Source organism: Brassica rapa, chromosome A03 (genome assembly GCF_000309985.2).
Source record: "Brassica rapa cultivar Chiifu-401-42 chromosome A03, CAAS_Brap_v3.01, whole genome shotgun sequence".
NCBI classification, from domain to species: domain Eukaryota; kingdom Viridiplantae; phylum Streptophyta; class Magnoliopsida; order Brassicales; family Brassicaceae; genus Brassica; species Brassica rapa.
Window position 1 is genome coordinate 3,787,707 of NC_024797.2, and position 13,153 is coordinate 3,800,859.

Here is a 13,153-nt window from a genome sequence, read left to right on the forward strand (position 1 = left end):
ATCTTGACTCATGGAAGTTCTAAAAATGTATATATGTGTATATATATAGTTATAGGGTTCACTAAATAGTGTAGAACTTTACTCAAAAATTCTATTTTTTTTTGTTTTTTGGACAAGGTTCTACACCATTTAGTGGATCTCATAACTATATACATAAATATAATACATACGCATTCTAATAGCTAAAACCTCCCATTGGAAGTGCTTTAAACATGTGTGTCAGTTTGTCATTGATTGACATCAAGATCTTGAACTTGGATTATATTTATAAAGTCTTCAACTTTTGTATACACCCTGAGTAATTAGTGTAATGGTTGATAATGATAAAGTTTTAATTAGGCCTAGTAAAAAAACCGCAATCAAAAATCTGAATTGAAATACCATAAACTGGATCCAAACTCTCATATATCCAATGATTCATATATTTATATATTCATTATAACCGAAAATTAAATGGATTTTGAATATATAAAAATATTAATTCTATTTAACATAACCATATATATAATTTAAAATTCTATTAAAAGTATTTGAAAAAATATAATTGAAAACTATATGAATTGCCCAAAATTCACCGAACAAATCTGGATATTTAAAATAATTTTAATTTTTTATCTGGATCATCTTAATTATTGGATAGTTTATCTAAATTATCTAACAATTTTCGAATTATCTAAATTAATCGAACCAAAGGGTTTTTTGGTCATAGCCATATAAGCTGACCCGGTCTGAATCCGGATACCCGGTTACAGAGTCATTATGCAAATATCTTTTTTGCCGAGGGAAAGAAAAATAGACAGAAGAAACCCATGAGCTTCTTCTGAAAGAACAAAAAGACTGACGGCAACGTTTAGGAACCCTAAAATTTCAGGGAAGACGATTACTACTCGAATCAAATCAAGAGAGAGAGCTAGCGTCAATGGAGAAGCTCTTCTATAAGTCCCAACGGCGGTAAAATCCCCCCCTCTTTCCTTACTCGCTCAATCTTGTTGTAAGGAAGTTTAAAGTTTCGATTTTTTTTGTAATAATCTTACTATCAGGTTGGGTGCCTATTCTAGTTCTTCAGTTCGAGAGGGAGGAAAAGACTTGATAAGCTCATTACCTGAACCGTTGTTAGTTCACATACTCAGCTTTCTCACCACTGAACATGCGGTTTGGACAAGTGTTTTGTCTTCTCGATGGAGACATCTCTGGAAGTGGGTTCCTAGGTTAGAACTAGACAGCTTTGATTTCACTAATGACAAGGTCTGTGTTGATTTCATCGACAAGTTTCTAGCTTTACAAGGCAAGTACTACTTGCGTGAGTTCAAGTTAACCATTGACCACGATGAATTTGATCGTGACAGTGAGGTTTCACTTTACGAGCCGTGTCTCGGCAGAGTGGATATGCGGAAGCTCGAACGTTTCCAAGTCCAGAATCGGTTTGGACGTGGTGCCTTTGATGACTTCCGGACACGCCTAACCCTTTCTGCGTGCGAAGCATTGGTCTGCTTGAAGCTACATTTCGTTAGTCTGAACGAGTTCGAGTCTCTTTCCTTGCCCTGTCTCAAGATCATGTTCTTGGAGGACGTTGTTCTGCCTAGCGACGCGGCTGCTGAGGCTCTGATCTCCTCCTCTCCGGTGCTAGAAGTCTTGAAGATATGCCTCAGTAGAGATGATTTTGTGGTGGCTTTACGTGTCTGCTCACCGTCGCTTAAGAGCTTCACTCTAAAACGAGTGGAACCTATTTATCCTCATGGACATTCTGTTTTGATTGATGCCCCGAAACTCGAGTATCTGAGTCTCGTGGATTACTACCATTTCAGAAGCTTTGAGATAATCAGTAAGGCTGAGTCTTTCAAGGTTGATGTCGATGTTGAGTTTGAGCTGCTGACTGATTACTTGGCTGAAAATAAGATCGTCTACAATCTTCTCGACAACTTTTCAGGTGTTAAAGATATGACCATGTCATGGAAAACTCTGCAGGTATATATATATAAACTGATGACAAGCTTTTAAACTTTCCCATTATCATTGTTTTTTTTTGTTTTCTCTGACTTTGTTTTGTGCTCTTCTCTTTGCTTACAGTTTATATATAGTTCCCATGAGACAAACCCACTCCCTAAATTTCATGGCTTGACTCGTCTGCGTGCCACTATGCGCTTAAACGCATCCCCTGAACTATTGCCAGTCGTTCTTGAGAGCTGCCCCAATCTGAAACACTTGACATTGGTAACAATTTTGGCTTTTAAACTTTTTAAAGTTCTGAGATCAGTAAGGTATTTATTTGGTCAGTCCTTGATTTGAATTGTGTCGATTTGTATTTGCAGGAATTGTTTTTTGATTATCCAATCAGATGGCTGTCTGAACTCTCCACTCTGCTGCCTAGTTGTTTGGTGTCGTCTCTTGAATCTGTTGAAATGGAAAGCCCGGTCACCGAGGTGGCTGTTGAACTGGATTTGGCTAGATACTTTATGAAGAACTCGACTACACTCAACAAGCTCGTGCTACGTTTGGATCAGTCGAGTGGAGAACAACACAAGCCTGGTGTCTTGGAACAACTCAAGAAATATTCAAGGCGCTATGGTTTGTCTCAGTTCGAAGTTCTTCCAGTGGTTCTAACTCCGAATCCATTGCCTCCGGGGTATGTTTATGTAAAATCCGATAGGTTCTAAAGCTGCGTTAACAGAAACTAGTTGGCTCAGCCTTTAGCCTGATTCCCATGGCTTCCCTTTACTTTATTTTTTCTCCTTTGTGTGAGGTACTGGTATGGCTTAAGTCTCCATTTAGTTTGGTTGAATGCTTTTGAGTCTCTTTATTAAACTTTGTCTCAAGATTTTGCTAGAAAAAAATTAAATTTTCTTTCAATAGTAAAATTTGATTTTATAGTTTTGGTGAAAAACTCAATTTTCAGTTTTTAATAGAAAATTTTGGTTTTATGATATTAGTGGAGAAGACGATTTTTCGGTTTCAAATGTAATTTCTAGATTTTTTTTGGTTTTGAAAGAAAATTTCAATTTTATAATTTTAGTAGAAATGTAATTTATAATTTTGTGATGGAAAACATGATTTTGGCGGTGGGCGAAAAGCTTGTTTTATAATTTTAACAAAAACACACGATTTTAGTGATCTGCTTTCGTTTTACAAGTCTAAACCTCAATGTTGCTTAAAAATTTATTTGATCGAATAGTAACAATATTACTGCCGCATAGATTTGTTTAAGGATTCTTTGAATACACATACACAAAAAATCACTCTAATCAGAACGTGTTAGACTGGTGGTGAATCGCTTGTAGCTGCAAGTACGGCTATGAAGCTTTCACATAGGTTTTTTTGGCTCGAGAAGAACAATATGTGGTATGAGGTTCGTCCTAGTCAAAGGTTCTAAACTTAATATGTGGCTAAGTCTGGACTATAAGTGTGGCCAGGAAACACCTAGTAAATATCAAAAGATCACTTCATCTTCTGCTCAGTGAAGAGGACACGAGGATCGTACTTGCGGGAACTCAAGCTTCTCAAGAAGTCCCTTGCTATACTCTTCACTGACCCAGGCCCATTTGAGCATAGTCATACAAGCTGACCCGGTCTTAATCCGGATAACCCGATTATTCATTTTATTTTTCCAAAGAGGGAAAGAAAGAAAAACAGAAGAGCTTCTAATAAAAAGAAAAAGAAGAAGACGACGACGACGGTGACGTTCACGAACTCTAAAATTTCAGGGAAGACGATTATTACTCGGATCAAATCAAAGATATCAGGAGAGAGAGAGATTCAATGAAGCTCCTTTATAAGTACCAAAAGCGGTAATCTCCTTTTCTCCTCCTTCCTTACTCTCTCGCTCAATCCTATCGTTACTATGCATTGTTGACGTTTCGAATTTTGGTAATAATCGTATAATATCAGTTCAGGTGTCTCGTCTAGATCTGCTCGAGAAGGAGAAGAACGAGCTGTTATCAGCGGAGAAGAAGAAGATAGGATAAGCTCATTACCTGACCCGTTGTTATGTCACATACTTTGCTTTCTCACCACTGAGCAAGCTGTTTGGACAAGCGTTTTGTCCTCTAGATGGAGATACCTCTGGAAATGGGTTCCTAGGTTAGAACTAGACAGCTTTGATTTCACTAACGACAAGGTCTGTGTTGATTTCATCGACGAGTTTCTTGCTTTCCAAGGCAAGTCCTACTTGCGTGAGTTCAAGTTAAGCATTGACCATGATGTCTCCAACAGTAATCTTTCTCTTTACGGGCCGTGTCTCGGTAAAGTGGTTGATTTGCGGAAGCTTGAACGTTTCCAAGTCGAGAATGAGTTTGAACATGGTGGCATTGTTTACATCCGGTTTACTCTTTCTGCGTCTGAGGCATTGGTCTCCTTAAAGCTCCATTCCGTTTGGCTGAATGATTTTAAGTCTCTTTCCTTGCCCTGTCTCAAGATCATGTTCCTCGAAGACGTTGGTCTTCCTAACGATGCGGCTGCAGAGGAGTTGATCTCCTGCTCTCCTGTTCTACAAGTTTTGAAAATATGCCTTTGTAAATATGATTCTGTGGTAGCTTTACGTGTCTGCTCACCGTCGTTAAAGAGCTTCACTTTGAAACGAGTGGAGCCTCGTTATTCTCGTGGACATTCTGTTGTGATTGATGCCCCGAAGCTCGGGTATCTGAGTCTCACCGATTACTACCATTTCAGCAGCTTTGAGATAACCAGTGTGGCTGACTCTTTCAAGGTTGATATCGATGTCGAGTTTGAGCTAATGAGTGATTACTTGATGGAAATGAAGATCGTCTACAATCTTCTCAAGAATTTTTCAGGTGTTACAGAAATGACCATATCTTGGAAAACTCTGGAGGTATATAAACTCTATGAGACGCTCTAAACTTTCCCATTACCATTGTTTTTTTTTTTTACTTCTCACTTTGTTTTGTGCTCTTCTCTTTGCTTACAGTTTATATATAGTTTCCATCAGACGAACCCAGTCCCCAAATTTCATGACTTGACTTGTTTGCGTGCCACTATGTGTTTAAACGCATCCCCTAAACTATTGCCAATCGTTCTTGAGAGCTGCCCCAATCTGAAACACTTGAAATTGGTAACAATTTTGGCTAAAACTTTTCAAGTTCTGAGATCAGTAAAGTATTTATCTGGTCAGTCCTTGATTTGGATTCTGTCGATTTGTGTTTGCAGGAACTGTTTCTTGATCCAGTCAGAAGGCTGTCTGAACGCTCCACTGTGCTGTCTCGTTGTTTGGTGTCGTCTCTTGAATCTGTTGAAATGGAAAGCCCGGTCACGGAGATAGCTATTGAACTGGTTTTGGCTAGATACTTTATGAGGAACTCGACAACACTCAAGAAGCTCGTTCTACGTTTGAATCAGTCTTCTACTGGAGAGAAACACAAACCTGGTGTCCTGGAACAACTCAAGAAATATTCAAGGCGGTATAAATTGTCTCAGTTTGAAGTTCTTCCAGTGGTTCCAACTCCGAGTCCATGGCCTGGGTATCTTTATGTAAAATCCAATAGGTTTTAAAACTGCAGTTAAATCCATTGGATAGAGTTGTGATGGATACTCCGGGACTTGAGTATCTGAATCTCATAAATTACCAGTACACAAGCTTCCAGATAGTTAGCTTGAGTGAATCTGTCAAGTTTGATATCGACGTGGTGTTATCCATCACTTGTAATTTTCTAACCTTTGTTTCACATGCTAGAGATATGACCATCTCAAGGAGGACTATTGAGGTAGTACTCTGCACACTGATCGATCTCTCACTTAAAAGAGTTTTTACTAAAATGTTATACACTATCTGGCAGTTCATCTATTATCACCTGGAAATAAACAGACGATCCAAATTTCATGGCTTGGCTCGTCTTCGTGCTACAATCTTCTTAAACTCTTCTCCAGAGATTTTGCCAGTCATTCTTGAGGCATGTCCGAATCTCAAACACCTCACCTTGGTGACGATTCTTGCCTTGCTACTACTTTTGCAAGTTTGTACACATTGATTCTTGACTTTCCAGTTTCCACCCACTCATCTTTGTTTCTATGCAGGAACTGGTTCATGATTTTCTGGTGACGGAGGGAACAAGTAGACTTCTGAATCTGGTTCCTCCTCCTTTGATATCGTCCCTTGAATCCGTTGATATCGAAAGCCCCATCACGGATAAACGGAACTGGAGCTGGTTAGATACTTTTTAGAGAACTCAACAGCACTCAAGAAGCTTGTTCTACGTTTGAACTCGGAAAAAAAAAACACATGCCTGGTCTGTTGAAACAACTCGTTGAATCTCCAAGATGCTCTGGTTTGTGTCAGTTTGTCATTCTTTGACATTAATTTAAGATGTTGATGCGTTCGTTATGTACTGTTTAACTTTGGATTATACTGTAAAGTTTCAAGCTTTTTGTAACATTTTAATTAATTTAAAATTTTATTGTCAAGTTTAAAATTAAAATGTTTATATATTTAGAAATAGATATCCAAAAGAAACCGAGTCATATTGGATCAAAAGATCCAATCCCTTTACACTCACTGAAAGGAACCAACCTAAACCGGACGACCATCTAAGAGCAAAACGAAGACGACGGCAGGAGAGAAGTAGCTTCAGTAATGGAGAAGCTCTTTTATAAGTCCCAAAAGCGAAAGCGGTAAGCTCTTCTCTCCTCTTCCTTTATCTCTCAATCCTGTATGCATGTTGAAAGTTTCGATTTTTTTTTTTTTTTGCAATAATCTTATCAGGTTACGTGTCTCGTCTAGTTCAGTTCGAGAGGGAGAAGATTTGATAAGCTTATTACCTGAACCGTTGCTATGTCACATACTCAGCTTTCTCACCACTGAACAAGCTGTTTGGACAAGTGTTTTGTCCTCTAGATGGAGACATCTCTGGAAATTGGTTCCTAGGTTAGAATTAGACAGCTTTGATTTCGCAAACGACAAGGCCTGTGTTGAATACATCCACAAGTTTTTGTCTTTACAAGGCAAGCCCTACTTGCGTGAGTTCAAGTTAACCATTGACCACGATGTCTTTGATAGTGAGGCTTCTCTTTACGGGCCGTGTCTCGGCAGAGTGGATATGCGGAAGCTTGAACGTTTCCAAATCAAGAATAAGTTCGGACGTGGTGGCTTTGATGACTTCCGGACACCCTTAACTCTTTCTGTATGCGAGGCGTTGGTCTGCTTAAAGCTCCATTTCGTTAGTCTGAATGATGACTTGGAGTCTCTTTCCTTGCCCTGTCTCAAGATCATGTACTTGGAAGACGTTGTTCTGCCTAGCGACGCGGCTGCAGAGGCTCTGATCTCCTCCTCTCCGGTTCTTGAAGTTTTGAAGATATGCCTTAGTAAAGATGATTTTGTGGTCGCGTTACGTGTCTGCTCACCGTCGCTAAAGAGCTTCACTCTAAAACGAGTGAAGCCTGCTTATTATGCTCCTGAACATTCTTCAGTATTGATTGATGCACCGAAACTTGAGTGTCTGAGTCTCATGGATTTCTACCATTTCCGAAGCTTTGAGATAGCCAGTATGGCAGCTGACTCTGTCAAGGTTGATATTGATGTCGAGTTTGAGCTGATGACTGATTACTTGTCGGAACTGAAGATCATCTACAATCTTCTCAGAAACTTTTCAGGTGTTAAAGATATGACCATATCATGGAGAACACTGCTGGTATATAAACTCTGTGACAAGCTTTAAACTTTCCCATTATCATTGTTTTTTTTTTCTTTCTCACTTTGTTTTGTGCTCTTTTCTTTGCTTACAGTTTATACATAGTTCCCCTCTGACGAACTTTCTCCCCAAATTTCATGGGTTGACTCGTTTGCGTGCCACTATGTGCTTAAATGCATCCCCTGAACTATTGCCAATCGTTCTTGAGAGCTGTCCCAATGTGAAACACTTGACATTGGTAACAATTTTGGCTTTTAAACTTTTCAATTAGTAAGGTTTTTATTCTGTCGATTTGTGTTTGCAGGAGTTGTTAATTCATTATCCAGAAGTGATAACTAGACTCTCCACTGTGCTGCCTCCTTGTTTGGTATCGTCTCTTGAATCTGTTGAAATGGAAAGTCCGGTCACGGAGTTAGCTACTGAACTGGATTTGGCTAGATACTTTCTGAAGAATTCTACAACACTCAAGAAGCTCGTACTACGTTTGAATCAGTCTTCTACTGGAGTGAAACACAAGCCTGGTGTCTTGGACCAACTCATTGAATCTCCAAGACTCTCTAGTTTGTGTCAGTTCGAAGTTATTCCAGTGGTTCCAATCTCAGAATCATCTATAGCCTGATGGGGTTGTCTATATAAATTCCAATAGGTTCTGAAGCTGGATCTTAATATAAAATAAGTGTGTAAAAGTATGGCTTAAGACACAGCTTTAACCATTTGTGTGAGGTACTACTGGTACGGCTTAAGACTCCATTTGGTTTGGTTGAATGATTTTGAGTATCTCTTATATCATCCACTGGTTTGATTATAGGCTCTTTGATATATTATTACTTTTAACGCTAATATCATGCTCTGGTTTGATTAATGACAGAGAATCTATGCGTCCGTTTTACGTCACTTAATAGCTTGACTCCACCACTTGTTGAGTTTGCCGTCAACAAGACGGTTGAAAAATAGTTGTGATCAATAAGAGTGCTTTGGCAAATGATAATGGTTGATATTTAATGTGGACGTTGACTGGACCCATAACTTATTATGGATATTGGGTCAATGATTAGTTAAAGCTGCAAGCATCATGCATCCAACTTTGACTAGGAAAAACAAGAAAGGTCGAAGATAACAAGGAAGGTTCAGGAATAGACCACGAGGGTTTCATCTTCAATCTCCTGTGAGTTACTTTCTCAATACTTCTACTTTACTCTGCTGATCTCTATGTAACTGCAAAGCTTTTTAGTTTATAAGAATTGAGCATATGATCATTTGAATTTTTTCAGGTCTTTTTCTGTCTGAAAGTCAAAGAAAAAGCTATGCAAGGAGGAAGAAGTGGAACAAGTGGTGAAGACAGGATAAGCATGTTGCCTGAATCGTTGCTATGTCATATACTCACCTTTCTTCCTACCAAGGAATCTGTTAGGACAAGTGTTCTGTCTTCTAGATGGAGAGATATCTGGCTATGGGTGCCTAGATTAGATCTGGACCAATCTGACTTCTCAGAGGAGAACACCTGCGTGAGTTTCATCGATAAGTTTCTCAATTTCCGTGGTGAGTCCTACTTGCGTGGCTTCAAGCTAAACACTGACCACGATGATGACGAGTCCAATTCTTCAGTGGAGGCATGTCTGGTTAGAGTGGTTAACAAGTGTAAGATTCAGCATTTCGAAATCAAGAACTACTTTGGGTTTTGCTACCTTGAGATGTCTCTAGTCTTTTCAATGTGTGAAACATTAGTTAGCTTGAAACTCAGCTTCGTGATGATGAGCGACTACGACCAGTCATGTTCGTTAGCATGTCTCAAGACTCTTCACTTGGAAAAAGTTGTATTCCAAAGCGATGAGGTTGCAGAGGCGCTGATCTCATCCTCTCCGGTTCTCGAGGATTTAAAAATGAGCCAGAGTGAATATGATTCTGTGCAAGTCTTACGCGTCCGGTCCAAGTCACTCAAGAGCTTCACTCTGGAACGGGCGGATCCTGGTCGTGTCGAAAACAGTTTGGAGACAGTTGTGATGGATACACCTGGACTCGAGTATTTGAATCTCATAAATTACCAGTACACAAGCTTCCAGATAGTTAGCTTGAGTGAATCTGTCAAGTTTGATATCGACGTGGTGTTATCCAACACTCTTAACATCCTAACCTTTGTTTCACATGCTAGAGATATGACCATCTCCAGGAGGACACTTGAGGTATGTATGTAAACACTGATCTCTAAACTTTCTTTCTTGAGATTTTTTTACTTGATGTTAGCTTAAGCTATCTCTGGCAGTTCATCTATTATCACCTGGAAATAAACCGACGATCTAAATTTTATGGCTTGGCTCGTCTTCGTGCTACAATCTTCTTAAACTCTTCTCCAGCGATGTTGCCAGTCATTCTTGAGGCATGCCCGAATCTCAAACACCTCACCTTGGTGATGATTTTTTGCCTATCTACTTCTGCACGTAGGTTCTGGACTTTCCACCTACTCATCTTTGTTTCTACATCCTTGTTTTGGCCTTTTGCAGGAATTGGTTCATCATTTTCTGGTGACGGAGGGGACAAGTAGGCTTCTGAATCTACTGCCTCCTTCTTTGACATCGTCCCTTGAATCTGTTGATATCGAAAGCCCCATCACGGATAAAGCAACGGAACTAGAGCTGGTTAGATACTTCTTGGAGAACTCGACAAGACTCGAGAAGATTGTTCTACGTTTGAACCAATCTTGTCTGAGAAAACACAAGCCGGGTTTCCTGAAACAACTCATTGAATATCCAAGATGCTCGGGTTTGTGTCAGTTTGTCATTCTGCACTGTTGAACTTGGATAATACGAGTAGTTAGCGATGTATTGATTAACAATGATATGGTTTCAATACTCAAAAAAACTATTATCTAAAGAGACGCACTTTCGTTTTTTGCTTTTAAAAGGGTCAAAAGAATCCTCAAAACTGAAGCTTACAAAGTCTAAACCACAACTTAACTTGAGAGCTTATTTCATTGATAACTGCCTAATTACTTGCAGAGAGAATTGTTCTTCGAAAGCAATGAAACACAGACAAAAAAGATCATTTCATCTTCTGCTCAGTGAAGAGGACATGGCGGTTGACACGAGGATCGTACTTGCGGAACTCGAGCTTCTCAAGAAGACCCTTGCTACTCTTCCTCTTGACATAGAAGAATCCAGTTCCAGCTGCTGAGACTAGACGGATGAACATGAACGTCTTCTTCCTCTTGTCTCCCATTTTTTTCACTCTTCAATACACCAAACCATTAAAAATATAATTAAACCATCAGCAAATCTCAATTTCGATATTTGCATCATCACATGACCTAAAAACCTATAGATCAAAGTGAAATCACGAACCTTTCCTAAACCATAAACCCTATATGATTCAATACATCGATGAAATGAGCCAGAAATCAAGAAAAAAAACTTCCGCGAATCGCAAAATGAAACACTGAATTTCACAGGATATCAAACATAGAGGTGGAGCAACAAAACTGACCTATGGCAGACGGCGACGAGAAGGCGGTGATACGACGGCTGAGAGGAATCGGGAGTGAGAAGAAGGTAAGAAATAACAATAAAACAAAAGCTTTATATTTAGGCCCATTAATTATGAAATGGCCTTTTAACGCAATCTAATAGGCCCATTAAGGCCCATTGTTCTCTCAGCTAGTCACCTGGTTCTGTTCTCTCTCTCTATATCATTTCGCGTTTGTAACTCAGTGGAGAAGAAAGATCTAAATCGATCCGTTGAAAAGGTATGACGATGATCTTTCTCTGCTCGTAGATTCAAGTGTCGATCCTTGGATTTTTAATTTTTTTTTTTATTTTGGTTAACGGGGTTGATTTTACCATTTCCCTTTGGATTCGGTTTAGGGATTTCGAATTTTCCGAGCTATGTCGAGTGCGGTGGACGCGACGGGTAACCCGATCCCTACTTCCGCGGTGTTGACTGCTTCGGCGAAGCATATAGGTTTAAGATGTATGCCGGAGAACGTCGCCTTCCTCAAGTGCAAGAAGAATGATCCTAACCCCGAGAAGTGTCTCGACAAGGGTCGTGACGTCACTCGCTGCGTGCTTGGCTTGTACGTCTCATAAAAGCTCAGTTCTTTTTTGGGTTCTATGATCTCTTGCAAGCTTAATAGTTTTGGGTTTTCTTTGGTTTGGTTGCGATGAAGATAAATGAGTATCAAATGGTTGGTTTAGGGATTTAATTCATTCTTCAGTGTGAAAGTTTACTTCTTCCATTGAAGTGAGCATAGCTGTTTCAATGTCTTAACCACAGGCTTAGCTATGTTCTTAGCCACGAGCATGAGGTCATTAGATAGTTTGGAACAGGGTAGATTAACTAGTAAGTGTTGTGTATTGTTTAGAGTCCAGTAGAGCTATCTGTGCCATGCATTTTCTTGTTATGATATCCTTGTAACTGGCACACACCAAGTATTAGAGTAGCCTTTTGTGTTCACTAGGCATGGTAGAAACAGATTCATACATTGCTTCTGTTGACATCTTCTCATTGTCTTTTTTTTTTTTCCTAAGCTAAAATTTGTTAAAATGCCAACTGTTTTGTTGTTTAGAAGTTGTTTACTCTTGTACAATGATTCAATGCTATAATTGTATCAATCAAAAAGATTTTGAAACCTATCAATCTCACTGTGTTTCATTAATGATGTTGATTCCCCCACATTGCTATATTATTCAGTTTTGTTGATGGTTTGGTGAATGTTGCAGGTTGAAGGATCTTCACCAGAAGTGCCAAAAGGAGATGGATGACTATGTTGGGTGTATGTATTACTACACCAACGAGTTTGATCTGTGTAGGAAAGAGCAAGAAGCCTTCGAGAAAGTGTGTCCTCTGAAATGAGAAATCACAAGTTATTGTCAATGTTTTAATTTGCAATCTCCTAATAAAGCAAAATGTTCATTTTTGAATGAGCTTTACTCTCTCCTCTTTTTGTTGGTGTCATCTCCATTTTTTTTCTCTCTCAAATGCTTTCGTAGCAAGTTTTCAAAGACAATGAAATGACTCGATTCTCATTGTTTGATGGTTCTTTAATCAGCACAGAATGGATTTCTAGAGTAATAATCCGTGTTCATGAGCTTTATCAGTTACCTTAAAAGTAAAAAAGTAGTATGAGGATTTTGTTTCAATGTTGTGAGAATAGGTTTATTTTATTTGTTTGTCCATCATTGTTAAATGTTCACATAAGCAATTAATGTTAATTTGAGTGGAGTTTGGTACGTTTATAACTTTATCTTTATCACAAGCCCTATATTTATTGTTATGACCGTCGTAGTTAAATGGACTGACAAGAATAGTTCACCATCCACCATCACTTGGTCATTTTTCAAGATTTAATTCTCTGAAAGTACAGAGCTCTTCATAATGATGTAGAGTACCTAATGTAGAGTGTCTTAAAAATTGTTAAGATGTTAAAAAGAAAAAAAGAAATCAGCTCCTTGGATCAATTCAATCCTTGTCGTTCATTTTGTATGTAAACTAGTATTTAAGTATTGAGATCAATTTATGTAAGCATTACATGT

General features: G+C 38.9%; 6 protein-coding genes across 11 annotated transcripts; 5 read left to right on the forward strand and 1 right to left on the reverse strand.

Moving 5' to 3' along the window:
• Positions 1-103: 103 nt before the first annotated feature.
• Positions 104-9,267, forward strand: LOC103856336 (F-box/FBD/LRR-repeat protein At5g18770). Of its 4 annotated transcripts, none has more exons than XM_033286776.1 (5): positions 104-951; positions 1,041-1,965; positions 2,068-2,211; positions 2,310-2,660; positions 9,256-9,267. In XM_033286776.1, exons 1-4 carry the CDS (start codon positions 920-922, stop codon positions 2,652-2,654), a joined length of 1,446 nt encoding a protein of 481 aa, XP_033142667.1. In that variant the 5' UTR covers positions 104-919; the 3' UTR covers positions 2,655-2,660; positions 9,256-9,267. The 4 variants fall into 4 exon arrangements, with proteins under 4 accessions (XP_033142667.1, XP_033142668.1, XP_033142669.1 ...); XM_033286777.1 differs by lacking the exon at positions 9,256-9,267 and adding an exon at positions 3,254-3,645 and having other exon boundaries at positions 2,310-2,623; XM_033286778.1 differs by lacking the exon at positions 9,256-9,267 and having other exon boundaries at positions 1,041-1,646; positions 1,683-1,965; positions 2,310-2,867.
• Positions 3,549-6,396, forward strand: LOC103856340 (F-box/FBD/LRR-repeat protein At5g18770-like). Of its 2 annotated transcripts, XR_004456080.1 has the most exons (6): positions 3,549-3,782; positions 3,883-4,822; positions 4,919-5,062; positions 5,158-5,711; positions 5,784-5,927; positions 6,022-6,396. XR_004456080.1 is itself a non-coding variant. In XM_009133449.3 (4 exons), exons 1-4 carry the CDS (start codon positions 3,754-3,756, stop codon positions 5,497-5,499), a joined length of 1,455 nt encoding a protein of 484 aa, XP_009131697.1. In that variant the 5' UTR covers positions 3,549-3,753; the 3' UTR covers positions 5,500-5,717. The 2 variants fall into 2 exon arrangements, 1 of the variants encoding a protein (XP_009131697.1); XM_009133449.3 differs by lacking the exons at positions 5,784-5,927; positions 6,022-6,396 and having other exon boundaries at positions 5,158-5,717.
• Positions 6,448-8,436, forward strand: LOC103856345 (F-box/FBD/LRR-repeat protein At5g18770). Its single transcript, XM_009133452.3, has 4 exons — positions 6,448-6,615; positions 6,707-7,631; positions 7,726-7,869; positions 7,936-8,436. The coding sequence occupies exons 1-4, from the start codon at positions 6,578-6,580 to the stop codon at positions 8,248-8,250; spliced, it is 1,422 nt and encodes a 473-aa protein (XP_009131700.1). The 5' UTR covers positions 6,448-6,577; the 3' UTR covers positions 8,251-8,436.
• LOC103856344 (FBD-associated F-box protein At5g18780) lies at positions 8,500-10,499 on the forward strand. Its single transcript, XM_009133451.3, has 4 exons — positions 8,500-8,796; positions 8,903-9,811; positions 9,892-10,035; positions 10,130-10,499. The coding sequence occupies exons 2-4, from the start codon at positions 8,936-8,938 to the stop codon at positions 10,418-10,420; spliced, it is 1,311 nt and encodes a 436-aa protein (XP_009131699.1). The 5' UTR covers positions 8,500-8,796; positions 8,903-8,935; the 3' UTR covers positions 10,421-10,499.
• LOC103856343 (50S ribosomal protein L33) lies at positions 10,481-11,190 on the reverse strand. Its single transcript, XM_009133450.3, has 2 exons — positions 11,109-11,190; positions 10,481-10,854 (listed from the first exon to the last, which is right to left on the reverse strand). The coding sequence occupies exon 2, from the start codon at positions 10,842-10,844 to the stop codon at positions 10,668-10,670; it is 177 nt and encodes a 58-aa protein (XP_009131698.1). The 5' UTR covers positions 10,845-10,854; positions 11,109-11,190; the 3' UTR covers positions 10,481-10,667.
• An 88-nt stretch (positions 11,191-11,278) lies between these two features.
• Positions 11,279-12,712, forward strand: LOC103856346 (NADH dehydrogenase [ubiquinone] 1 alpha subcomplex subunit 8-B). 2 transcript variants are annotated; one of them, XM_009133454.3, is made up of 3 exons: positions 11,279-11,367; positions 11,486-11,694; positions 12,341-12,695. In XM_009133454.3, the coding sequence occupies exons 2-3, from the start codon at positions 11,507-11,509 to the stop codon at positions 12,471-12,473; spliced, it is 321 nt and encodes a 106-aa protein (XP_009131702.1). In that variant the 5' UTR covers positions 11,279-11,367; positions 11,486-11,506; the 3' UTR covers positions 12,474-12,695. The 2 variants fall into 2 exon arrangements, with proteins under 2 accessions (XP_009131702.1, XP_033142671.1); XM_033286780.1 differs by having other exon boundaries at positions 11,304-11,367; positions 11,481-11,694; positions 12,341-12,712.
• Positions 12,713-13,153: the final 441 nt, after the last annotated feature.

Excerpts from the sequence above, each read along its gene's own strand:
- LOC103856344 (XM_009133451.3), top strand. The coding sequence starts at position 8,936 with ATGCAAGGAGGAAGAAGTGGAACAAGTGGTGAAGACAGGATAAGCATG. Across the intron at positions 9,812-9,891 it reads TCTCCAGGAGGACACTTGAG|TTCATCTATTATCACCTGGA; the intron begins GTATGTATGTAA and ends TATCTCTGGCAG. Across the intron at positions 10,036-10,129 it reads ATCTCAAACACCTCACCTTG|GAATTGGTTCATCATTTTCT; the intron begins GTGATGATTTTT and ends GGCCTTTTGCAG.
- LOC103856336 (XM_033286776.1), top strand. The coding sequence starts at position 920 with ATGGAGAAGCTCTTCTATAAGTCCCAACGGCG. Across the intron at positions 952-1,040 it reads TTCTATAAGTCCCAACGGCG|GTTGGGTGCCTATTCTAGTT; the intron begins GTAAAATCCCCC and ends TCTTACTATCAG. Across the intron at positions 2,212-2,309 it reads ATCTGAAACACTTGACATTG|GAATTGTTTTTTGATTATCC; the intron begins GTAACAATTTTG and ends TTGTATTTGCAG.
- LOC103856346 (XM_009133454.3), top strand. The coding sequence starts at position 11,507 with ATGTCGAGTGCGGTGGACGCGACGGGTAACCCGATCCCTACTTCCGCG. Across the intron at positions 11,695-12,340 it reads ACTCGCTGCGTGCTTGGCTT|GTTGAAGGATCTTCACCAGA; the intron begins GTACGTCTCATA and ends TGAATGTTGCAG.
- LOC103856340 (XM_009133449.3), top strand. The coding sequence starts at position 3,754 with ATGAAGCTCCTTTATAAGTACCAAAAGCG. Across the intron at positions 3,783-3,882 it reads CTTTATAAGTACCAAAAGCG|TTCAGGTGTCTCGTCTAGAT; the intron begins GTAATCTCCTTT and ends GTATAATATCAG. Across the intron at positions 4,823-4,918 it reads TATCTTGGAAAACTCTGGAG|TTTATATATAGTTTCCATCA; the intron begins GTATATAAACTC and ends CTTTGCTTACAG.
- LOC103856345 (XM_009133452.3), top strand. The coding sequence starts at position 6,578 with ATGGAGAAGCTCTTTTATAAGTCCCAAAAGCGAAAGCG. Across the intron at positions 6,616-6,706 it reads AAGTCCCAAAAGCGAAAGCG|GTTACGTGTCTCGTCTAGTT; the intron begins GTAAGCTCTTCT and ends TAATCTTATCAG. Across the intron at positions 7,870-7,935 it reads ATGTGAAACACTTGACATTG|GAGTTGTTAATTCATTATCC; the intron begins GTAACAATTTTG and ends TTGTGTTTGCAG.
- LOC103856343 (XM_009133450.3), bottom strand. The coding sequence starts at position 10,844 with ATGGGAGACAAGAGGAAGAAGACGTTCATGTTCATCCGTCTAGTCTCA.